The sequence below is a fragment of the Amphiprion ocellaris genome, chromosome 22 (genome assembly GCF_022539595.1).
Source record: "Amphiprion ocellaris isolate individual 3 ecotype Okinawa chromosome 22, ASM2253959v1, whole genome shotgun sequence".
NCBI classification, from domain to species: Eukaryota; Metazoa; Chordata; class Actinopteri; family Pomacentridae; genus Amphiprion; species Amphiprion ocellaris.
Genome location: NC_072787.1, coordinates 20,153,923 through 20,180,090, shown reverse-complemented (window position 1 = coordinate 20,180,090; position 26,168 = coordinate 20,153,923). Strand labels below are relative to the sequence as shown.

General features: G+C 42.5%; 1 protein-coding gene across 21 annotated transcripts in view; it reads right to left on the bottom strand.

The window, feature by feature from the left end:
• Positions 1–373: 373 nt before the first annotated feature.
• The window catches only part of scrib (scribble planar cell polarity protein), a 74,839-nt gene continuing 49,044 nt past the window's right edge, over positions 374–26,168 (bottom strand). For 4 of the 21 annotated variants that reach the window (XM_055007225.1, XM_055007227.1, XM_055007230.1 and 1 more), the window contains 22 exons: positions 25,227–25,346; positions 24,555–24,611; positions 23,948–24,004; positions 22,580–22,660; positions 17,940–18,350; positions 16,382–16,453; positions 16,187–16,240; positions 15,591–15,644; positions 14,465–14,587; positions 12,937–13,047; positions 12,500–12,550; positions 11,208–11,375; positions 10,660–10,819; positions 9,301–9,520; positions 9,129–9,218; positions 8,859–9,041; positions 7,993–8,139; positions 7,274–7,413; positions 6,997–7,034; positions 6,369–6,443; positions 4,332–4,386; positions 374–2,512 (listed from right to left, as the gene is read on the bottom strand). In XM_055007225.1, coding sequence (XP_054863200.1) covers positions 2,376–2,512; positions 4,332–4,386; positions 6,369–6,443; positions 6,997–7,034; positions 7,274–7,413; positions 7,993–8,139; positions 8,859–9,041; positions 9,129–9,218; positions 9,301–9,520; positions 10,660–10,819; positions 11,208–11,375; positions 12,500–12,550; positions 12,937–13,047; positions 14,465–14,587; positions 15,591–15,644; positions 16,187–16,240; positions 16,382–16,453; positions 17,940–18,350; positions 22,580–22,660; positions 23,948–24,004; positions 24,555–24,611; positions 25,227–25,346 — 2,604 coding nt within the window. In that variant the 3' untranslated portion in view covers positions 374–2,375. Of the gene's footprint in view, positions 2,513–4,182; positions 4,213–4,331; positions 4,387–6,368; positions 6,444–6,996; positions 7,035–7,273; positions 7,414–7,992; positions 8,140–8,858; positions 9,042–9,128; positions 9,219–9,300; positions 9,521–10,659; positions 10,820–11,207; positions 11,376–12,499; positions 12,551–12,936; positions 13,048–14,464; positions 14,588–15,590; positions 15,645–16,186; positions 16,241–16,381; positions 16,454–17,939; positions 18,351–22,579; positions 22,661–23,947; positions 24,005–24,554; positions 24,612–25,226; positions 25,347–26,168 lie in introns of all 21 variants that reach the window. The other 17 variants (XM_055007234.1, XM_055007238.1, XM_055007231.1 and 14 more) reach the window with 17 other exon arrangements.

Sequence of the window (26,168 nt, the reverse complement as noted above, 5' to 3'; positions counted from 1 at the left end):
TGGACCTTATTTATGCAAAAAGTTGTGCATTTTCTGGCAAGTTTGTAGTAATTGTTTATTAGATCCCCGCTATTCTCAGGAAGAGAACAGTCCGTGGTCTTTGGGGCAGCTAACTTCTTTTCTGAGAGCCCTACAAAGCTCCCTGCAGGACACACAATTAGGTATTTTTCCTGTTTACACATCTATTTTACAACTGTTTGTCTTGCCAGGTAACTTGGAAATTAATGGTGGTGAAGGGTCCTAACTGTCCGTCTGTCCACCAAACCCAACTGCTTAATTTACTTCATTTTCTTCTGTTCATTTAATCTGTGCATTGCAGTTTTTACAAACTTTATACATTATTCAAGCAAAAAAAAAGACACGACACAGTGAATCAGCTTCTTAAATGAAAAGTAAAATTTATTATTCCTGAACCACAAAATAGACTTCTTTGGTTGTACAAATTCACTAGTTACAGTCTTGTATGAGCTATAACCCTTGACCCTAGGACTTCTGACCCTTTCCCTCCAACCTATTTGCAAGTAAAAGCCCCCAAAGAGAACTCAAGACAAAAGAATAAACACAGAAACTTGAAACACTGCATCAATAATGTAGTGAAACCCAACTGAAAAAAAAAGATTTACCTACTGAAAGTTAAAAAAAAAAAAAAAAAACAAAGATCTCAGCCATTGCAAATGTTATCAAACTGAATTTCAGTCAGTGACAGCAACATGGAAAGCTATAATTAGAAGACCCTACATTAAATTAAACACAAATGCTACGATGCTGTGATTCTGCAGAAATACCCGTCAGATACATGAACTGACAGTGTGTCAAGCTGTGAGCTGAATGAGATCAAATGTCTTGAGAGAAATTCCTAATTGGCTGTGCCTGTCACGGCTCTCCCATTAACAAACCAATATACATGCAGAGCGCATCCCAGCACCAAGCCTGTCCAAACCTAGAAGCATCAGCAGTCTAGACACTTGTTTTGTCTGGGTCAAGACTGGCTCAGTTTCAAACCCAAAATTTGTTTTCCTTTCAGTATTTGTACATTATTCACACAATAAATGATTTTCAGTGGCATCAGATTTAAATTAACCATAGACAGAAAAATAAAACACCTGCTACCTTCACATCACTGTGGCTTACCTCCTGATAATGTAAGGATAGAATTGAATGATTCACATTGATTTAAAAAAAAAATACAATGGCCTAAACAGGGCAGGGTGTAAGTACCATTATTCAATAAATGATGCTAAAATGCATGTTCCCAAACATTAATATTCTCAGCCTGCTCAATGCAGCTGCCTCCAGTGTAGTCATACTCTACAGGGGAATGTAACACAGTTAATAAATGTGGACAGAGGCTCTTTTAAAGTCTGCTGAGACAAGGAAAACAAGCATTTTGTTATGACCCTTTACTGTTATGAAACCAATGTGCAACAACTAGGCCTTGTTCAAACTATCTAATTTATAGACATGCTTGCATCAAAAACCCTAGTAAAAAATTGTATATAAAGTAGATTAAATAAAATAAAGTGATATGCAGAAAATTAGTTGAAAACTTGACCCACAATTGTATTGAAAGAATCATTTAAAGGATAAACTGATACGCCTCAGTTGTCCTCTTAAAACTAAAAGGACTGATTGGGTTAAATCTAAAATAAAAAGGCCTTCGATTTGAGTAAAACAGTAAAAACAATAAATTAGTTAAGATATACGTTCTTAAAAAGCTGATGAGTGGCAGTGCAAAAATGATATGTACTAATTTTTTTAAAAGCTCTCCACAATGTGTGACTATGAAGGTAGCAGGATGTTCCCTCTTCAATTATTATATATACACACACACCTGTCCGCCCGAGTCTCAAGAAACATAAGACATTTTACAGTCTAATCACTGAAAGCCTAGCAGTATCATTCAAGAAGTTAGTATAGCTATGACCCATTTCTTTTCTCTTCCAGTATGTTTTTTTCTAAACAGCAAAATCACTGAAGGCGCAGAAATAAAAAAAAAAAACTAAACTAAAAACTTTGATCACCTCAAGTTAAAATAGATGAGATTCTAGTAGGCAAACCGAATGTTGAACAAAAAAAAGAAGAATGGTCTGAAAGAAGCAATCCTAGCTAACCACACAAGTTTGTTTTGCCCCCATGAGGGACAACTTGCCAACTCACCCACAGACTGTAAAGGCAAGACTGGCACGCAGGATATCAGTGAGTGTCTATGTGTGGCGACTATTAGCATCATAGTCTCTGCAGTGGTTATATATGGGAGAGTAAATCTCGCTCTACTGACGCTGTGTGTAGTGTTCGGTGAGTCTGCACCTCCTGTGGACGCACCAGTATGTTCACCGGTGTTCCACAGTGAATGTAAATGTGTGTATATTTTGGTGCTACGTGGGCACAGCGGCTTCCAGGCTGCGACGGCCCTGCCTCAGTTTACGTTTGTTGCTGTACAGGGCCATCTCCTCCAGGGCAGAGGTGGCAGGCAGCGAGGCGGGAACCTCAACCTCAGCGCTCGCAGTGGGCCCTAGAAGACAACAAAGCAGACAGAGCGGACGTGAAAATGAGGCTTCTGCAATACATGTTCTTCCCACGTGACAACCACTGTCAGCTGTGGAGGGGAAAGATCAAGACAAAAGGACGGGATATTCCTGTTAAGCGTTTCATGATGAGAAAGTGGCTGAATCCCTTAAACCTGCGAGAGATGCCCCACATTCAGAGCAGCAGCTGGAAACAAGCCGGAGTAAAACTGGTGAGCAGAAAACCGAAGCGCCCGGTGACTGCACGGTTAAACCTGCAACCTCAGTGGATTCTCTGCTGAAACTCTAAGCACAGTTGAGGCTAGTAAGGTTAAAAATCTTTTCACTCAGTGTGTTGGCATGCACCTGACCAGGTTATAGTCGGCTTCTCCAGTTGTTTTCATGTGTATGCATATGCAAGACAAAGACTTCAGCCAAAGTATAGCTGCGTCAGCCTGAGCGGGGCATTGAGCAGAATAAACACCCGAATTAGCAAGCAGCATATTGCATCACTGAAACCGTTAAAACCATGGAGATATTTCATTTTGAAGTTACAACAGTGCATGTAAACACACTGTCCAGCATAATGATGGTCTCTTTTGGATGTGTTAACTGAACGATTTAGAGCTCCCCACAAACAAATCCATGCACTGTTAGCATCAGAGTCACAATACGGAGCCCCCAAGGGTCACAACAGCAGTCTTTTGAGGACTACTCTTGTGTTTTCTTGCAGTATGCTTTAGATTTCTGCTGATCAACGTGAACAATATCGAGCTGCATGTCTGTGTTGGTGAACTACAGGCTACATGGCCGGTCAATAGACAGACTCTCCTCCTCTGTGGTGGAACGAGTTACCAAACTCTGTTCAATCTGCAGAGTCTCTAAAAGACTAAAAACCCAGCTATTCACTGAACACCTTTGCACTTGACAGACTACCAAAAACAAAACAAAAAGTCCTATTACGTCTGCACTGCCTGTAGACACCACGGTCCTATTATCACACTTGAACTAGATTTATGGCTCTTATCCAGGTTGTTTTCTCTTGACTACATCCTTGCTTGTGTTGTATCTACTCTCAGATGTACGCACTTTGGATAAAAGCATCTGCTATATGAAATTGTAGAATTGTCCATGGTGCAGCTACAGTGTTGTATTGAAGCTGCTGTATTCCTGAGCTCAAAAAACAACCTGTCATAACAGCGCCACAGCTTCAAATAGTCACAGCTGAAAAGACCAATAGCACCATGAACTGACAGGCAAAGCAGCTGGACGACATGTTAGGAGTCGTCACATCATCTCTCCTTTCTGTTGCATCTGCAAAGTCTTTCCTGTGTTCTAACTGCACTGGACCAGCACTAACTGTTACTGATCAGTAGGAATGTAAAACATTGAGAGGTAACACAAAAGTAGTCCTCTGTTGTCGTGACCTTTAGAGGGCTCAGCATTCAATACCCTGCTTAGTATTAGCCTCCATAGCTGCTTTGTAACTGGTGGGCAGCAGATGGCAAAGCATACCCAGGTAGACACACCCATCTTAATACCTGAATCCACCGCTACTCCACACAACTAGCAGGTTAGCATGTAAATGTACAAACCGGCACACATCCAGACACAAACTCTCCTCATACATATTCAGCCCCGCACGCAGAGCAACAAACACATGCACACAGAATCCTACCAATAGGAGTCTCTTATCCCAGGTAGTCACCTGAATCAAAGGGGATAGAAGAGGTTGAGGTAACATACACAGACTGTCTGCAGATTTAGCCCTTTTGTGAAGCCTGCTCTAATACTCTGAAATAAAAAAATGAAGGCAGCAGTACATACCTGGGTTGCTGGAGCCATCATCAATGTACTGTATGTCGTCAGCTGTGTCAGGGGACTGGAAAAAAAGAAGAGAAAGTGAACGACAGAGCAGCAGAGGTGTTTCAGTAACCTGTTTCCCAGGGGAAGCCTTCACCATGTGAGTAGTGGCAGCGTAGGAGACTGTCAGGCAGTTTGCCAGCCGCTCGCTGCAGGTTTAGCAGGCAGTACTGAAGCTCCAAGTCTGTCAGAGCCACAAAAGCCAGAGTACATCTACTCAACTAGTCCCCCAGGAGAAACTGGCATGTTAAATGGAAGGACGGGGTGTTAAACTAAGTAATCAGTTCCGGGGTTTGTTGTGTAGGGTGGTCACATCCACAGAGAGACAGCAAACGGAGCAACAGCACAGCACCAACATCAACAGCACACAACCGAAAACCAAGCAGCACGTCGAGGTGTCCGTCTTTACGTGGACAATGTTATGTGGCTACATTTTAATTTGTTGTCAGTGCTTGGAAGCTATTTGTTCTACATAGCATGTTTAGCATGGTAATATAATTGTGAATTAACTGAGACCAATGACATTTTCAGATGTTTTTCATCTCCTGACCGTGATGCTGGCCATGAAGGAATCCCTTGATGAAGTGTTGAGAGTACAGTGTGTTCTTCAGTTCAGCTGAGGTGAATATAACCTTCAGCAGTCTGATAACATGCAAGACTTCAGTAGAACTGAGGCTTTTTTTTTTAGGTTCAGGGACCCAACATGTTTGCTAAATCAGAGGACAAATTTCACAGTTCATGTCTGTGTCCATTTTATCCAAAATAAAGATTTTAGATAAATAATGCAGGAATTTTCAAAAGACTTTTTACTACAAAATGTCCTCAATGCCCCCTAAACTGCTGAGCTGAGAGTTAAACCAGGATATTTTATGCTGACATGAGTAGCTGTGACTGCTGCTGCCTCAGATTAGTGTCAGCTGAATTTGAGGCTTCATTTTAAGGTGACAACTGTGGATTTTGCTCCCTGTTTCTTAGACTACAGATGCACGAGGAAGGGATTGGTTCACGGACGCCATATACACAAGAATAATTAAAACTGCCAATAATTAGTTTACTGTACACATCTCTCACTATTAAAGATTGTTTTGAAAATATTGGAACCCATCCTTAAAATACTAGTTTTGTGCAGGAATATGAAAAAACACAGTGTAAACACACTTACATACAGCAGCGACAATTAAATTACAACCACCAAAGAGAGGATACAAACAAACTGAGGCCACTGTGCAACAAACTAGAAACAAGAAAATACCCCACATGTAGGAGCGCAGACTGACACCATCACAGACGACAGAAAAAGAGACCACTTCCAAACAAGCGCTGCTCCCTGCAGCTCCAGCATGACTCCAGGATTTCCCTGCTTCCCCTCCTATCTCTTCCTCAGCACACGAGGAAATAAACCTTTCCAAACACACCGACACAGAAGTATCACCTTAACCAGAACAGAGAGAAGTTGTCTCAGCAGATGAGTGTTTCAAAAGCCAGAGCATGAGAGGAAATTTAACGTTATTCCTCTGCTTGATATGCAACCTATGCGTGGAACGAGACAGCTGATGGAAGTGAATGTGAGAGTGGATGAGATGCAGCTTGTGGCCATTTTTCCCCGGAACCAATTCTGGTTAGTGGGATCAAAAGCCTGTGTGGTTATCTGCAGGTGGTGAGTGTTACTGTTTGTGATTGATTAGTTAGATGTGAGACAGATGGGTGTGACTTGTTACTGCTACAGATGCACCTATGTTGGTGAGCCAAAGGTGGGAGGCAGCGGGAGGAAGGTTGAATTGATGTGTCATCGTTTGGAGTGAAAGTCTCTTGTGCAAGTGAGAGTTAGTGAGCCACACCGCTAGCAGGAAGTGCTGATCAATCACTGAGCCACAACCTAGACTGCAGTCACACTGATGCCTCTTGATTATCAGAGAAACTAGAGGGGAGAGGCAGCAGGGAAAGCCAGGGGCAAGGGAGGAGGAGGCTGGAGGCCCCCGGAGCTCAGCATGCAGCCAATACCTGGATGTCGTATACGGGTTTGGAAGAAGGAATGGCGGCAAACTGTCGGTAGTCAAACTTCTTTGATGACAGGGACTAGAAGGATAGCAAATAGGAATGAGCAGAGGTTGAGGGAGATGGGTAAGAGGAAATAAAGGACAGAAAATGGAGGGAGTATAGAAAAAGTATAGAAAAAGAGAAAATGGTGGAGGAGGGAAATATGAAAAGAAGGATAGCGATAAGAGAAAAGGGAACGAGGAAAATGGCAAAGGGAGAGTGGGAGGCAAAGAGGCTGATGGGTGATTTCAACAGCCAGCTGTGGCGCATGATGGGAGAGCAGTGTGTGTTCTCAGCTCTGATTGGCTACAGTGACAATGAGCAAGATGGTGGATTCATGTTAATGCCTTTTGAAGCTTCTTTCTTTTCCAGCTTGTAAACAAACAACCCTGTTCACTTTCTCTCTACAATCACTCTCCCTAAATCAAACTGCAAAGTCAGTGTTGTAGCTTTGTTCAAATATTTGATAATTTGAGCTCTCCAAGGGCGTACAAAGGGAGAACACTGATGCATGTTCACCCAGACGCACAGCAAAATTTTAAAAATAAAACTGTGAGGAAATTAGGAAGAGGGAAAAAGATTTAGCGCTTACCAGCCTGCCTGGTGAGGTTATTCCTCGAGGACTGAGCTCTGTCGAATACAGACAGAAAATGTGTTCAAGCAGGCATGAAGAGCAGGAACAGATTGTTGTTTTTACACTTGGGTTTGTACAGATTAGACAAGATAGAACATGTTAATTATTCATTCTTCTGCTGGAAGCCTGTTACCCCCTTTGCAGTCTTGTATACTAAGTCGATCAAAGCTCCATATTTATATGAGAGCGATACAAATCTTCTTATCTAAATCTACACTACACAGCAGTTTCTTACCTTCCATCGGGGTGGGAGAGGGCGTCGGGGCAGGCGAAGGCGACTCCGTCAGCTGGTCTAGTGTTCCACGCTTTTTCCCATCTCGGGATTTGGCGATGACCATCTGAGCTTTCAGTGCATCCTGCTCCAGAGACTTCATTCTAGAAGAGAAACAGCCACAATTTGATGAATGTTCTGAGAAAATTAAGGATTTCTTAAAGCAATAAAGACAAAGACTGACAGGCATACACCTCTATGGGTGGGTGTAGGCCCATCACTACTAATTTTGGGTGCTCCTTGTCCTGGTTTGCTGTGACAAACAACCATTTAATTTCATAGCATATTAAAAAGGGGGGCATTCCAGGAAAAGGACTACCTACTGCTAGTAGGTTTACCCTTAAGTCACAGATAGCTTGCAAACTTACTGCGGGCCATGTGTTAGTGTGAAGAATGGTGTAAAAGACAACAGCAAGGCACAAATGAAAATGAGTGCTGCAGAGCGAGGGGTAAGACAAGACAGAGAGAGAAGAGGCAGGAATCAGGAGGAAGCTAGAGATGGAAACGGCAAAGACGTGCAGAAGCAAGACAGCACCAGAAAGGCAGTGGAAGCACTGTCAGTGTTGCTGCGAGTGCTTGCTTGGACCTTTCCAAATTCGGCCTCTAGCAAAACACCAAAGCACCCTAGCACACGCCCACGATGCCGTGCGTCTGGCCCTGGTGGCTCGGGCCGAGGAGCAGACCTGAGCTGGGAGGCTGCAGAGGAGGAGGCAGAGGAGGAAGTGGGGGGCGGGGGGGCCGTGCCCTGAGATGCCCTCACTCGGGCCTGGTAGAGCCTCTTAGCCAGGTCCTGCTCATACTGCCTAACATCCTCCTCTAGGCCATAGGGCCTGTGCCCCGCAACACCACAGAGAGGAGGCAGTGGAAGGAAAAGTACACCAGGATGAAGGATGAAGGAGAAGAGGAAGAAACGCACACAGACAGAAGAAGAGAAGAAAACCAAAGAATGGAAGGTAAAACACCGACACAATTAGGAGAGCCAGGAATAATAAATAAGACCTGTTTTAGATGTGACCATAGTGAGATAGAGACACACTGACCACGCACAGGCTGGTGTTTTCACAACACATAATCTACTTTCAGCTTTAATTTGATCTTCTGGGGAAAGAAACTTAACCCACTTATTGACCAGCTGGACAAACTTTATCAGGAGATCTTAAATATAACTGCCACAGTTCTTCTGGTTTGAAAGATGTCAGAACATTTTGCACACATGCAACAGATTATGTAAAATTTCTTAAAAAAAAAAAAACTGATCCTTCAAAAACCTATCCCATTATTGGTACTTTTGTACTGGTTGTTATTTCCTCTACATCTGTGTGCTGTTGTCTGCTGATGTTCACATGTACAATCACCTGTTACACAATGACTGCTGAGACAAAATTAAATAAAGGCTTAGTCAACAGACAGACTCTTAAACTTGTAATAAACGAGATTGGTTTTGTGTTTAGCTTCTATGTTAACATAATTTTTCTTGGCTTCTTGTCAGAACAATAGACAAGAAGTCTTAACTGTCTTCTTTACAAGTGTGTGGAAGTGTTGCATTTACCGTGCTGCCCTCCACATGGCTCTCTTCTCGGCCTCCAGAGCTCGTTTCTCTGCAGGGGACAGGTCCTTGTCGGGGGATACAGCCAGCTCTGGGCTCTGCATACGAAGTCTCTCCTGATGTCTGCGCTCTGCTTTGGCTGTGCGGATGGGAGCCGCCGACTCTCCGGGGTAAACCGGGCTCAGACTGACAAGAAACAGCGACAGGACTGATAAATGGCGTGACAAACGGCATGAAAACATTCACAAACATAATTCTGTGCATTGTAATTACCCAGTCATGGAGTTGGGCCTCATCTCCATCCTGAAGCTGTCTTCCAGGGAATTCCTTTGAGAGTCTCCTTTACCATCAACTGAGGAGGGCCTGGACACGAAAACAACGATGAGTTTGCAGAAGAAACCAAAAAGGAAAGATTTTATATTTTTTAAAAATAACAACTTCTCACCCTGAGCTGCCACAGTAGCTGGGTGGCGTTGCGTTGTAGTTTGGTGGTGTGGAGCAGTGCTGGGACGGGCCAGATGCTGGCTCCACCTTGTACTCCACTCCATCCAGCAGCACCTTGCCAGTGGCCTTCATCTGTGCCACCTGCTTGGCCAGGTCCTCATCCTCATCTTCCTCATCCTCATCCAACAGGTACTCCCGCGCTCGCTGCTCAAACTTTTTCGCTGCGGAGACATAAGGTTGTTGGAGAGATTAGGTGGTTCAGTTGGTGTAGGGAAACAAAACCAGACAAAAAAATCTTTAACCCTCAGAATCCCCAGCAGTTTCTGGAAGCCTTTGTTCCCATCAAACGGATAGAAGTAGAAGAAGAAAAATATCTATTGTGCAGTAAACCAAAGATACATTGCCCTCTGCCATAAAAAAGCAAAAGTTGAATTTGTTTGATGAGTTATTTATGCAAAATTATAATGTAAAAAGTTAAAATCTGGCATCAGCATGTTAACTTTTTTCAAGTGCGATGGGTATAACCAGTGCTAGATAAAAAACAGTGGCTCTACATACTGCAGATATTTTACTGCTGATATTTTTACAACCTCTACTAACAGCACTTTTCACACCTCTCTACACCAACTCTAGAAAGATATTTCACCGTGCTGAATGTATCTTTCAACTACTTGCTGGCAACTTGCTCCTCTGTGTACAGTTTGGAGCCGTGCTGCAATCATTTTGTTGCTGAAGTATGCAGTTCAGCTGAAAAGTCACTCAATGTTGTTGTGTGACTGAGTCAGTAGTGGCTTCATGGTTGTGCTGTGGAGCACAGACTTTGGATGTTTGTTTTTTTTTTTGTTTTTTGTTTTTGTACAGAATCTGGTTACAGCAAATGGTTGATGGACCAAAATATAAACACCACATGTAAAATAAAGCTGTTCCGATGAAACATCATGATTTTAAGCCTAAATCACAGATGAGTAGTTCAAGGACCATTGTAAAGTTGGAAATGTGATGATTCCTCCTGTTTTTATAGTTTCTTACTCTGATAAAAAAAAGGTGTCATTTTGGTGTTTGTTTTTTTTTTTGTTTGTTTGGGTTTTTTTTTAAAAGATGGTATGCTTTTCAGTCCTGCCGGTGGGTTTTGGGGTTCAGAGGGTTTGTTTGACAACATTAACTGGATATAAAACAACAACACAAACAAGTCTCTGGCCATTCACGCTGTTAAACTCATAGATTGAAATGCATACTTCTCATAACATGCACACCTTAGTATATAGATTACAAGCAATATCAATGCTTATGTTACAAGCTTACTAACACACAAGTTTTTGTTAGTTGTTGGCAAGCTTAAGGGAGGACAGTGGAAACATACCTTCTTCCTCCCTCATTTTCTTGAGGTCGTCCTCACCAACAAGGGAGACTCGAGGTTTGGGTTTGTCTGGTGTCTGCTGCTTGACATCAATCTCAAAGTACTTCTGCCTGTCCCTGAAAGAGCGCTGCTCTGGGCTGTCCTTTCCACCAGGAGAGGGACTCTGTGGGGGTGCCGGAAAAATCAGGGACAGATTGCAGAAGGGGTTAGAAAAGATCAGAGGTGAGATTGTAGCACCTGCGGTACTCTGAACTGACAAAACAGCTAGATAAAGTGCCATAGCTGCAGAGCCATTTGCAGAAAGATTAGAGTAATGCCAGCAGGAGAAAAGTATCACAGTCCAAAAAGAAAGACAAAAAGTAGCCATCAAATTACAACCCAACACCATTAAGCTGATTTCAGATCAGTTATCTGGGAGTCACATTATTGACAGAAGTAGCACAGCTGTCTCTTAATCTGTCAGCAGAGACACCACCACCGGTCAAAGCCAAGCACATCACAGCCCCGATGAAGAACGGGGCTGCCCTCGCTGTGGCAGAGGCGGTGGGTACCTGCAGTTCCATGGAAGGCCTGGAGAAGCGAGGCACTGCTGCCAGGTTTAAATACTCCCGACGGTCAGATGTGAGGGAGGGCCGGGGGGAGACCTTGCCGGTCAGACCCTCGCCGGCTCCCTCCTGACCGTCTGTGACATCATCAAACACCTCGTTGTTCAACTCAGGCTGAAAAGGCCACAGAGGTCATCAGCAGACTGTCAGTATAAAACGCTGTGAGCGCATCCAGACAGCAGCAGATTCAATATTCATTTGTTCAACACCATATTGGCCCAAAAATAAGATCATAAGACACACATTTTTAAACATCTTTCTGTTTGAAGATACAGAACTAAAGACAGCAGAATTTAAATCCCACTTTGGCGTAACATGTATTTCAGCAGTCAGAATGATTTTCTCGGCTTTCAGATGATTTTTTTTAACACACTGGCAAGACATGCTGCTCTGCTTGGTTTCCTAAAATCTTTTAAGGAAAACTAACTTCATAATTATCACCCTGTTTTAGACCAACATACAACCTATAAAGCAACACTGCAACTCTATAATCATAAGGGATATCTGATGGTGTGAGCACATCCTCAAATATAACACAACCTTACACTTTTTGTGTAATGTCAAGAAATAAATATGGTCTTATATTCAGCTCAATATGGTCCAACAGGCAGCTCTGCTTGTTGTTATACATGGTATCCATAAAGTCTCTTTACAGTTTTAAGAATTTATTACAAAAGCAGTTGATAAGGTATCTTAATAAGATCTGTTTTATTGTAATCAGTGTTTATTAAAGTTTGTAATCACATTGAAATTGTGTGTTTCAGGTATCCTGTTGGTGAAAGAGGTACTGTTAAATTAAACCCTAAAAAATGGCTACTCCTCAGACTGGTGGATTGGAAGGGATAGGCCAGTTCCTTGGCCACCACGTTCACCTGATATCACTCCCTTGGACTTCTCTCTATGGGGTTATGTTAAAGATATTGTGTATCGAACAAAGATACGGGACATTACTGACTTGAAGCAAAAGATTTCTGATGCCATTGCCACCATTGATGAGGCTATGCTACAGCAAACATGGCAAGAAATCGAATACCGTCTTGATGTGCTTTCTGTAACTACTGGTGCCCATATAGAGGTGTATTAAATGAGGTAGAAAAAATTTTGACAACCACTGACTACAATAAAACAAATCTGGTTAAGATACGTTATCAATTGCCTTTGTAAGAAATTCTTAAAATTGTAAAGAGACTTTATGGACACCCTGTATTTTATCATTCTGGGTCCATCTGTTGACTCACCTCTGGAGAAGGTTGTACTGGGTGGACATTGTTCCTCACACCATATGGGTCCTGTTGGCAGAGTGAGAAATGAGCATCAATGACAAAAAGGAGACACAAACAGTGAGCAGACACAGAGATACAGAGCAGGCAGACTGATTAGCAGCTGGGATATAATATAAAGACAACAGGGGGGGTCGAATATTAGTACACAAGCCACACATGGACGGATGAATGGATCAAGAATCAACACCAGTACGACAGATGATGGCAGTGGAATACAAAAACCAACGATGAACGCATTCCACACGTCACAGCACGTCACAGGCCCTCCGACACGGCGCAGGCTTCACCGAGGACAGCCTGCTCCAGTCAGGAGAGGGCGGGGCCAGACCAACCAGTCAGCACAGCATGCTTGTGTTGTCGAGACCCGGTGGAGTCCGGGCAGCACGGCCTACCTGCGGCGGCTCCAGCACTGCGAGCGAGCGAGGCACGGCGGCAAACGCCTTGTATGCCTGCTTGACATTCATGGGGAACTCGTCGGGCGAGGTGGGGGAGGGGGCGCGAGGCTGCAGGTTGGGAGGGGAGGTCGAGGGGTCATGGAGGGGGGGATAGGTCCAAATGGTAAAAGGAGGGCGAGGAGGAGGAGGAGAAGAGGAGGAGGAGGAGGAGGGGAGGACAGACAGACAGACACAGACATGGAGGAGAGGGTAGACTATGAAAAAAAAACCAGCAAAGTTGAAGAAGACTGTGGAGGAGAACAGGTGAACGGCATGGCGGCTGGTTTCATGTGAGAGAGGAGGGAGTATGCCAGAGAAAGACAGACAGTAGGGCCTGGAAAGTTCAAAGCCATGGCAGATTTCTCTGTACGAGCACCTTTGTGAAACAATCAGGAAGACGGGAGATGAAATCAAAGCTTCTTTATAACTTATTGGTCTAACTACAGCCCCTTGCAGACATGGGAAATGGATTATAGTCTTCTAATAGTACTAATTCAGACATAGGTCACTTTTCCGTTAATGTTTCTCCAGTTAGTCAAGACAAAATCTAAACTAGTAACAGCTTATCCAACTGTCTGATCATCAAGCAGCCAGGTTTATTTTGGATTTCTTCAAGGGTGAAACCACAATGCAAATAAATCTTTAACTGCAGTGACCATATGGATCCTGCGACTGTCTGATGCTGCAGGTATTTAATAAATAAAAGAAATAGTCTACTAACTTTAGCTCCTGTGAATGTCATTCATCAGTGGTGAGTATCATCATTCTCTAAGCTTTCAGTGTCTGTTTTATTTCACTATTTTGGACTTTTCATTTTGTAGCCTAACAGATTTGAAATTGTGGCGCAAAGCAAATGAGAAAGGCGTGTTGAGATGTTGGCACACAAACTGCATTAAGCTGCCTGTGATGACTCTGGATGATTATTGGTGCTGAAACACAACTGGAAGTACCACTGCTTGTGCGTGTCTGTCAAAGTGTAGTTCAGACTCGTGCCGTGTTAGACGTGATACAAACCGTTACCAGGTCTGAGTTGGTAAGACTGCTGGAGTGACTTTAATGGAAACGTGACCAGGGTGCACAGTCAGACATGCAGCGGACGCATTCAGTTGACGTCAGAATGTGCATGTCTGAAAGGGGCTCGTGCTGCTTGTCAAAGGAATAGATGAGTGGACATTTCAGAAAGCTGCAGTTTTGGCCAGTTACGTTTGATTCCAGAGCTTAGATTTTGGTTGAATGCTTTGCTTGCAGGTGTAGTTCAAACTTTTAAACCCTCCAGGTGTGCCGGGGGGTAATAGACAGCTGTGTCTTCCTGTCTTTGGTTCTAGCCTCTTTGGAAACAAAAATCACTGGTGTGCCATAATTATCTGTAGCTGCTGCACTGCGGTTAGACACCATTTGATTACTTTTGGGGCCGTGCAGCCACAGCAGGCGGCACTGAGCTGAGAATGGATGGAGACCAGCCCTACGTGGTGGTGAGGGGTCTTACAGAGGTCTGGGAGTTGAAGGGGGAGGGGCCATGCTGAAAGGGGTTGGGACTGTGGCCGTCCGGCGTGGCAGGGGAGGCGCTCGGCCGCACACGTCCCACTGGCTGGATGGCACCCGGTCGCGTCTGGAAAGAAAACAAATGATTTGATGAGTGAACTCTCAGAGATGCCACAACTTAAAGGTGGATGATGAATGGAGACGATGGCTGAGATGCACCTGAGCACTAATCTAAGTCTCTGTCTGTAGTTTTTATGGCGTATAATTATGTATGACAATGTATGACACTTCCCAAAAGGTGCACGAGACGCTTAACTTATCTTTTGAAATCTATGTTTTTGGGGTTCTTAGTATTTTTTTAGACTAGCAACCATGTTTCCAGATAACTGTTAAGACAATTTGAATAAACTTGGTGTGAATTCAGCGTGTGTCCTTTAACTGCTTTAGAGAGAATGAATGAGGCTGTGTAGCATTAGCTAATAGACGTATTTGTAATGAACAGAGTAGAAGAAGCTACATAACTATACTATATAATAAGCCAGAGATAGATTTAGTACTTCTGTGCAGCTACCTCATATGTTCTGGTGGCTTATTTCATACTACATACTGTGACGGTCAAAGTTAAAGGTGTAGTATTATGACAAAATAGCATGTCCCAATTGTATAAATACTCCATGAAACAGTGTGTACTTTGTGAGGGCAGCTGTATGTAACCAAAATAACAAGCTAAAAAGTTTTGAATGCAGCTTAGTTGTTAGCCAACCACCAGAAAACATTGAAGGACAAGAAACTAAACTATTTCTTGTGCGAGAGAAAAAATGAGGGAATGTCTTCATAAATTATTTTATATAATTATTCTTTCAGTGTTTCCTGCTGTCTGGTGAGGAAGACAACGAAAAAGTGGAAACAGCTGATCAGTCATGTGAGTTAAATATTTGCTACGACTAAAACTTATTCAGAAAAGGCGTTTCCATCTTGGATTATGTGCATTAACTTGTTTCCAAAAGCCACCAGTGCAAAAACTTTTTGTGACATTGGGTATGCATTTTCAAGCTTCATCATTTCCATTAGCTTCCTCTCTACTGTCAAATATCTAATTTCTACAGGTCTTTCTGAGCTCAGACACTCACAGATGATGAAGTGTTGTCCTTGGCAGTTGGAGTGGATGTGTAATGAATGTTGGCCTGCAAAAAAAAAATAAAATAAAACCATGACAATGACAACAAAAAAAATGCATGAATCAGCACCGTCTGCTTGAGTCTCAATCAGCAGTGCATTAAAATTTAACTCAATGGGGCTTCTTTATGGATGATGCAAGGCCACATAAAGACACTTGACACACAATGCAGCATCACCAGGGTTTACCTTGAGCTAATTTGGCCACCAAATGTGGGACATCGGCCGTATTTTATTGCAGATATGTAAATTGCAAACTAAACAATAGATATTGTTGCTCAAGGAAAATGTCTTGTTATCATCCTGTGAGAAAATATGAAGCCATAGCTGGTCAGTAAACACAATAAGGACAACCGGTGAAGATCTCCAATGAATGCACATCCAGTCCGCATACGGCAAAGCATCAACTGGCCATGAAGAAGCAGTCACATGCTTTTCAGACTGGCCGGACTGTAGCAGCTCAGCTAGTTATGTTTCACTGACAGATAAATGGCTCAGCATGTGCTTTAAAAATGTAAATCCACGCTGGAGCAGAGAGGGCCGCACTTACAAAGCGGGTCTCCCTGCCTGAACACATGGAGCTGTTGGAGGAGTGGTGGCTGGGCTAAGGGTGGGAGGAAAGGTCAAGAGCTGTCAAACACTTCCGCTAAAGAGCCCCAAGTGATTCATGGAAAAGGATCAAATAAAAGGAAAAAGATGGCATGAGAGCAGGTGGTGAATACTGGAGGGTGTTGGAGATGCTCACCGGTTGGATAGTTGGAGAATAAGGTGCTTCCCTGATGGGGCTGTCCGTCCTGGTGAAATCAGAGGAAGGAGCCTGAAACAACAAAGATTGAAACACTTAACAGCTGCTCTTAGTTTTACTTAGTACGCTGAAAAAAATGCAGCAGCAGCAAGAGTGCAAAGACAGTGAAATTCACTGGTTAGTCCTGTGGTGAATTCATCTCCCAGTAAACCCAACAAACAACAAGCTCCTGCTGATAAACATGCAGTTTTCTGTTGGTCCTGCAGGTTGTGTTCCTTCCTGACTTATGACCCTCCTCACAGCTGTCGGCTCAAACATTCCTCTCGGTCCTCACTATGTACTGACGAGGTGCCCAAATACTTCAAGAGATGCCACAAGCCCTGTGCTCACGGCAAAAACATGCACCACTTCAGCTGGCTGTTAACCCTCTGAACCCCAAACCGTTTCTGGGAGTTTTCTGTTCTGGTCGCATTTTTCACTGCAATATGAAATCCTGCACCTCCATGGAAACAGCACAACCATAACTAGACATAGGGAGAACTAAAAGGTGTCTTTTGTGCAGAATGACACAGTTATATTATGAATAATCATAAAAAAGAAAAAACAAAAGTTGAATTTCTTTAATTACTTATTTTATAAAAATCTAAAACAAAACAAAAAGCTGGAACGTGTCAAACATTTTGCTAGGTGCCCACAGGTGTTACCAACACTGTAAAAATGGTCATTGTACATACCACTGAGATTTTACTCTACTTGTTTTCATACTTGTTTAATTTCTGCTCTGCGTAAACACAGCCTGCAGTTCAACTGAAATGTAGCAGAATTTTTGCTAATCATGGCTTCTCGATTGTGCTGAGAATCACAATTTTTAAAATTTATTATTTTACTTAATTTGGATGGTGCAAATGGTTTAGGTTAATTTATAGGTGTAAAGTCAGTGATTTCAATGAAATATCAGTAATTTAAGCTTAGATTTGGTTCTGTGTTCTGACCAAATGGCAGGCCATAGATGTGTAGTTCAACAAAGTTGAAGAAATTAAGTTGATTCTTTCTGTTTTAATGGTTTCTGGCTCTAATAAACGATGCAATTTTGCCGATTCTGTCAAGACAACATGCATTTCAATTGTGCTGAGAGGTTCTGGGGTTCAGAGGGTTAAACTGGGATTAATATGCATAACTTGATCAAACATAGCCTCAGAGAAAAACACTTTCTCAGGAACTGTAGCACTAAAAGGCATTAAACCACATTAATCCTCCTCGGATAAGACAATTTCCTTCCTGCTGGAGCCATTTGTCCAGTGCTGCAACTAACAATTTTCTGATTGTTTTCTCGGTTAATTTTTACAGTTTATAGAGTAATATTTGTACACTTGCAACTGAAAAAAGGGGGTGAATGTTATTGTACAAGTGAAAGACACTTCCTTGGATCACATTCATTGTTAAACCTTTTGTAAAGTCTGGATTTTTTTTGATCCATTTCAGAGGACACAAGTGAGCAACACGACAAACGCCACAGTAACACAACATGCTGCCTCCAAACCACACGCAGGCTTCTTGCCTTGCTGAACAACCAGGGCTGCAGCTGGCCTTGTCTGCCGTAGCCCACCGGAGGCCCCGACAGGATCTGCTCCCCAGGAGGACGACCTTTTCCTTTACGATTGGCCACCAAGAAAGGGTTTTCTTTGAAGCAGATAGGCTGAGAGTCCACCAGACACTCCTCCTCTTCTTCTCCTCCTTCAGGGATAAATGTTGACGTCGAGCTAGCGGCTGAACTCTCAGCGGTGGAGGTTCCATTAGGGGAAAACTGGGATCCAAGGAGGTAATCATGGTCTGTGTTCAGACTGGACTCAGGGTCCATGTGGCCGAGGGGCTTTGTGGGCAACCCGAAGCCGAGGGGCTCTAAAGGGGCTCCGAACTGGGCCTGCAGGGGGGCCTCCATGGGAGCAGTCAGAGTAACAGAGGTAGAGAACTGAGCAGGAGCAGAGGAAAGAGGGAGGACAAATACAGTAAACGGACATAAATGAGATGGACAGGAGAAGCTGAACTCACTGAAATATAAAGTCTCACAGAGGGAGATACAGCTGTGGACAAAACAATGGAACAAAGTTCAAAAAACAGATGCGAGAGAAAACTAAGATCCCACTAAAATCCCACTTTTTACTATCTTCATTAGTTTGGCCACTGAGTCATGATAAATTTGAGACACTGTGACATCACTACCTTAGAGTTTAACAAGGCAATAAACTAAATCCACACAGCACTAGTACAACCTATGAACCTTAAAGTACTTTAGAAACTACCCACCCACGTCTGTGTTTCGTATGACACATTCACAAGCAATAGGCTAAATGTGTTTGGCTCTGATTCACTGACATTATCTGCAGACATAACATTAATGGGCTGCCACGTAATAACTGTTAAGCCTGTTAAAAGACAGTAAAGTGTTCCTTACTGGATGCTGCCATGCATGTCATCCATCTAATCAAACCCATCCAGATGGATTTGAGCTTTCTGCCTCTGAATTTGGTCCCAAAATGCTCCAAACTTTCATTTATAATTTTCAAAGCAGCCTCCATTATTCTCTGAACAGGGCAGATGCAAACAAAAAAGGCACAAAGAAAAGAAAAACCTTGCAAAAAAACAACTTGAGCAATTATTATGAATTACGAGAAACTCCCAGGTTGCTTTTGAATGCAGTAACTTAAAACTCTTCTTGGAGGATGCAAAGTAAACAATACCAATACAATATTTGAGAAATAAGGTAGTTAAAGTAATATATCATCTAAAACAAGACAGGAGAAGGAATTCCTGTGTCCTGCTATGTGGTTCTGTAAATGGAAACTCGACACAGAAGCCTCTCGCTGCTAAAAAGAGTCGCTCACATCGCTAAGTCTCTGCTGAAGCCTTTAAGATAAGTTCCTCGGCGGCCATCATTCAAGACTTCGCTGGTTCTGCGTGTTACTAGACAGCGACATAACTGCAGTCAGGCTTTAAATAAACATATTATCAGAGCTGCGAGACATCCAGACTCCAGCACACCTTCAGCTTCTACTATAACAGAGAGAACGGCTGCTGCAGGACAGAAAATATTCCACTTTTAAACCAACACATGCTCTTTGGCAGAAGAGAAACTGGACACTGTGGTGCTTTTTAACACAACTAAAGCCTAAAAAAAACTCTTCGGGTCAAAGCAGATGACCACACTGAACTACAGAGGAATCTGTGACGTGGCCTTGACATATCTGCTGATAATCAAAATAGCCAGACTAAGAATACAAGGAGCATTGTAACGTGGCTCTCTGCACGCTGACTGTAAGAGTCGGCTCGATGAGGGTCAGTGGGATGGAATGTGGACGAGTGGCCTTTTGGCTCCGACAGACTGTGAGGGACAGCTGGGGTTCTGGTGTGAGTGAGGAGAGTCGGGCTGCCAGCTCGCCGGCATGCCGACACACTGAGCTGTCTGCAGCCGTGCTGGGAAGAGCTGGGAACTGTGAATGTAAAATACCAGAAACTAAAAGCACAGCCGGTGTTCCAAGTAAGATTAAATTAGAACTGATTATACAAACTGCAATCCTAAAACACACCGTCATTCTGAATGACAGTATTCTGAATTTGATGCAGGTCATGTAAGAAGCTTTTCCCATCTAGTCCTTTTACCAATTGTACCATTTGCTATTATTCCAATGTTGAGATTATTTTTTGGACATGTGTACATTTAGAATTGGGGTTTCACTGCAGTCTGCAACTAACACATATACTACTGTTCAAAAGTTTGGGGTCAACCAGACAATTTCTTGTTTTCCATGAAAACTCACATTTTCATTCATGTACTAACATAACTGCACAATGATTTCCTAATCATTAATGAGCCTTTCAACACCATTAGCTAACGCAATGTAGCATTAGAACACAGGAGTGATGGTTGCTGGAAATGTTCCTCTGTACCTCTATGTAGATATTCCATTAAAATTGGTCATTTCCTGCTAGAATAGTCATTTACCACATTAATATCTAGATTGTATTTCTGATTCATTTAATGTTATCTTCATTGAAAAAAAATGCTTTTATTTCAAAAATTAGTACATTTCTAAGTGACCCCAAACTTTTGAACGGTAGTGTATTTAAATTTGTAGTGAAATATCATCATTAATCATTGTTTAGCATTGTTTTTTTCTACATCCCAAAGATATTCAGTTTACTGTCACGGAGAAGTAAAGAATACTCAAATTCAAGTAGCTGGAATCAGAGAATCACTCAAACTGATTGACTAATTATCGGAAAGGTTGTCGATTAATTTAATAGTTGACAACTCATCAATTAATAGATTAATTGCAGGAGCTCTATTTTTAACACATGGCCTCTTGCAAGCTTATGGTCAGTTCAGTGTTGTACAAAAACCAACTAGCAAACAGTCTACAAAACTGTACATCCAAGAGAAAAGTCTGCATTTCTGCTCAGCAGGAGACACACGGTGACTTTAAACATTATGAAGACTTGGATATTAACAGGTTATTGAACAGTGTGCAAATATTGAAACCTGTCTTCAAGAAGGTGGTTGAAGTAATGACAGAACGAGGCTTTGACATGATAAATAAAATGTTAAACAAACCAGATGATGCTGGTAAGAATAGGCGAAAATATGGCTAGTTGGCCAACTGAAATATGCACATCTACAAGGGAATATTAGTGGAACATTCAGTGTAATTAGAATCTAAACAGCTGAACAACCAAGCTAAATAGCTTAGTGAGAATAAAAACTGAATATTTTGTATAGCCACTTTAAATTGGGGTTAAAAAAAAAAATCAGTGTCTTTGCCGATTGTGGAAAACCTTCAGAAACGTGTTAACTGCTGTTTAATAACCTCAATTTTATTGTTTAAAAAATTGTCTGCTTATGTCTGAGATGCTAACACAAAATGTAACACACAACCTAAGGCTAACTGCACACTAAGCTCCAGAAAAATTAAGCCTTTTTCAGAAATCTGAACTTTTTTTTAATCTAAAATCTAAAATTTAACCTGTCGGTCTCGTGCAGGGAAAAAAGGCAATCTTGTATCACCAATATTTCTTTTTCAAGGCGAGTTTAAACCTTTTATAAGACACAGCTCCAATTCCAACACGAGTCTCTGTTCTTCAAACATTGTTCCTGTAATACAGTGTGAGCAGGAACACGTGGCTGAGCAGCAAATCCAGCTCAAACACACCGAGTATGAACAGCTGCATGGAAAATGTAGGTTAAGTTCTGCTGCTAGGCCAGAGGTCTACAAGTAGGACACAAAAACAACCTTTCCCGCTCTAGTTACAATTTTCGCAACTTTTCACATAAAGACAAGAATCTGTCCTTTCGTGTTTGTTTAAAATAGTTTGATCAAAATAAGAGAGACAAGAATCAGCAACAGAAGTAGAGGGAAATACAAGAAAGACGACATGAATAAAAACGAAAGAATGAGCTCCTGCCGGTTTAGGGTCATTGTACTCACTGTAGGATGGTAACAGGACAGCGCTGTACGTCCACTCAAACTTACTCCTGTGAGGACTTTGGGAACTGAAACTCTTGTCTGCTCCTCTTTGACAACACCCTCCCTACAGCCTCCATCCACTTCAGAGCCAGATGCAGGTTTAAAATATCACCGAGGATAGGCCGGTGGATAGTGGGCAGCTGTCCCCTTCCCCCATCGCAGCAACTCTCTCACACTTGCACTTTTTTTACCTCCCAGGACAGCGCCTGGCCTCCTCGGCCTCCTTTCATTTCCACCATTTTTCTTTGTCTTTCTCGCAGTCTTCATTTGTACTTCTTCCTGGATGAGTTTAGTCTCCACACAAGCGTCTTCATCCATCATTTAGGTTATTTCCTTCCATCCAAGACACGCCTGGTCACATATGCTTGAGTTCAGTGGACACATTGATCTGATATGTTGTAGTTTCTGGCCTTGGAGCCACCAGCAGCCACGTTGACTTGGGGTTAAGGCCTCCTAAAGGGGTCAGCTCTGGATCTCTGAGTTTCAGAGGAAGTAAACATGACAGGTTCCACGCAGAGATCTATTCTGAGCTTCGAAGGCCATTTCCAACTTAGGCCACACACAAAATACCAGCAGTTTATGACATGAAAGGGCTCCACGTTGAAAAGCAAAATGATTCATTCACTCGGTTTATCTTCCACCGCTGCCGGACGACATTCAAACATAAAGCGAGACTCACCCTGTTGACCTTCTGCAGGCTGGTGGTGGGCAGGGCAGCCAGGGTTTTGTAGTCAAGTTTTAGAGGTCCAGTGCCAATGTTCTAATGGGAAATAAACAGACACAGAGGTGAGAGGAGGTCTAGGCTGCGGTTTATTTCACAACAAGGTCGAATGCTTTCAGAATTAATTAGTTTTATGGGGGGAAGGATGTAAAAATCAAAAGAGAAAGTGAGTAAAGGATCCAGACTTTCACATCATGTAGATTTGAACTGACTGGAGAACTTTTGCTTGAAGAAATCTTGTACTTATGAATCATTAGGCATCTAATTTCCTCACTTTCTATGTTCTAACTTTGCATTCTTCTGTTGTAGAGATTCAGGGAAATGAGGAGTTGAACTAAACAGCTCGTCAACAACGTTTAGTGAAGTAATTAGCATGAGCTCCCTGCAGCTTTCCAAAGAAAGACAGTTTCTACATGAATCAATTTAAATGTTTGTTTTCCGTGTGAGCTTCCTCACTGATTGCATAAATTAAAACCTGGTTCACCCTAAACTCCATTTTATCCAAAACCAACAGCTTTTCTCTCCACATTGATAACTCCTTCGTTTCACCCTTCCCCCAGGTTAAGAGTCTGGGTGTCATCGTTGACAGTACACTCTCACATCAATAACATTACCTGGTCTGCCTACTTCCACCTATGAAACATCAACCACAATCAACCCGAACCCTAACCCTTGTTCAAATGCATTTCCTGTCTGGCTCCACTCTACATATTGGAACTTTTAGCACCATATTCTGCACCTCGACCCCTGAAATGTGAAACCCAACTACTGTTAAAGATCCTTCAGTCCAGGCTAACTAATAACTAATGAAGACCGTTCTTTCACTGTTTAGTAGCAACACTTTTGAATAAGCTCCCCCTGATTATCATAACAACTCAGTCAGTTCCTCAGTTTAAATAAAAAGGTTTTAAAACCCATCTGTTGTACAAACAAGCATTTCTATAACTTCTAATTCCTTCTCTGATGCTTGGTTATTGGTCTTTTGAAAGTTGCACTGTCTTTTACTTATGTTAGATCTTCTCTATTGTTTTATCTAATGTTTTGTGTATTTTAATGTTTTGTAAAACACTTTGTAATTGAGCTATAAAAGTTTATTAGGATTATTTTTCACATAACTGTATCTTGCTTTGATCTTTACATCTCCTGGACATCTATCAGAGTTACTGTGTGCCTTCTCTAGTAAAAGTAACCCAGCTTGAATAATGTCAAAGGACTAAGTAAGATGGTAAAATCCGCTAGCAGCAGTTCTGTGGTGTTTGTGGTTAAACCGCAGTTCTGAACAGGCTTGCAGTTTGTCTGACGTCCTGCCGATGAGGAGTGTCTCACCTCAGTCTCCTCTTCTAGCAGGCGAGTTGCCTCCTCACGCTCCAAGCGCATTCGCTCCTTCACCAAGAGAGGAAGGGAGGAGTAGAGTACAGAAGGAAGACACCCGACCACACACAGTCACACGGTAATGCGATGAAGGGGGGTGAGGGAAGAAAACGGGAGGATTTACAGTGTAGGAAAGAAGTGTTAGAGGAGTTCAAGTGGAGAAAAACAGCAGAGGAGAAGGTGGTATGGAGATGGGATGATTGGATGATTTTGTATCACACCAAACACACCGAAGGTCAAAGGAGAGAGAGAAACAGAAGGGAAAGAAAAGGATAGAATCCGCACACATTAGAAGTTTCTCTATTCATTAGTTATGGGAGCAGAAAAAGCATGCAAGGTGGGACATTGCAGGAACAGTTCTGTCAAACACAAAACCCACACAGGGTGCAGAGGAGAAGCTTCATTCACCCGCTAACAGACAAACCTGAGAGTCTAAAGCTCCATCCTACAGTTTGGTTGACTTTTTTTTTTTTTTTGAGCCACAATGGAGAAAAAAATTCTGCTGATCTAACATGTACCTCTTGCTGTCCCGCAACAGAAGTGGATTTTCACTTTCACTTACCACTTTCTCCATCTCTTCTCGCTCCCACTGCGACGTCTCTCTCACCATCTCAGACTCCTGGAGAAGAGCAACATTTAAGAGTCTTAAAATGCTGAAAAAAAGCCACTGTTCATCCTGTAAAAACCTCACCACAAGCACGGCCTGTAACTGAAAACCAGAGCTGCTTCTATACGAGTTCCCTGTTACAGGTGTTTCTGACAAATCGATCAAAAATGTGTGCAGAGAAACAACAGAAGGGTATTTTTCAACAAACAGACGCCTACATTCCTTTAGGATGGGCAGCCTCCCAAAAGCTAATCTGGACCAAATAAACAACTGTGCTGGCGCATTCTGGATGCACTGGTAGAAAGATGGTACGTGTGGTGTGCCTGGCTGGAGTGGGTGAAGCTGTGCTCAGAACTCCACCAAACTGCTGACAGAATCACTGAACCAAACGTTTGATTCATTTGTCTATTCGCATGGAAATGGGCTTCATTTGGATGATGCTAAATGTGCTAATGTACGAACTAAAACTCTGCATTTCACATACATGGGGTTTCTGAAGCTTTGAGGAGCCCCAACAGTGCATTTAGTAAGGTACAGAAACACAGTCAGTGAGAGCCAGTATTAATCTATGGTAATTGAAATATCAAATCAGTTAAAATCAATACACATATTGCATCTTCACTGTACCTTCTGTAGTATGTCCATCTCCTCTGGGCTCAGGTCTCGGTCTATGGAAGAGATGCTCTCCATGCTGTTCTTCCGTACGATTCCGGTTGCAAACGGGTTGGCAATGATGCCAGGAGATGCCTAGATATAATAACCCAGATAGAGTCAGCGTGGGCAGCTTTATCTCTACAACCAGCTAACTGACCAAAAACACACATTCAGGGTGTCCTCGAGTTACGCCGAAGTTCCGTTCCTACAGACTGAGGTAAGTCGATTTTTGCCATAAGTTGGAACTCCAGAGGAAATGTAAACAAAGCCGTTACGTGCATCACGATATTGATCAGTTCTTCATAAAAGTCACGAATAACAATGACCTTCATGCATGTATGAGTCATTTTACAAGAAGATAACAGAATATGTTGTACTGTTTTTGCAACTTGACCTAATAATGCCAATGTTCATCGGTGTTTCACCCTGTTCCAAGCGTTTTATTAAATCTGATGTCACTTCCATGGTGTGTTGCCCTTAAGGCAGAATTATCACTGTACTTTTATTTTGAAAAAGCCTTTATGTCGAAGTTGTCTGTGCCTTTCTGGGTGCAGAGCACTCTACTTCGTAAACGCCACAGAGGCAATGTGGTAAGTACTTAACTTCATTTTTGGATTTACTGGTTAATTTAACCAGGATTCATTTACATGCATTTATGTTGTTTTATTCTGTTTTGTTGCATTTTTCACTCTGTAATGTGCATCAAGAGCCACAGTAAAGAAGTCAGGTTTGCTACGACTCACGATTCATTTTGCAAGCACATGTTTAACTAGTTGGACAGCTGCAGCTTTTTACGTTGCAGTGAAGACAGCACACGTGGAGATGGCTTTCCTTTTCTTCGAAGCATCAGAAGAGTCTGACTTACGCTTGGGAGCCATAATGAAGGGCAAAAAGTTAGCAAATGTCGCACAATCT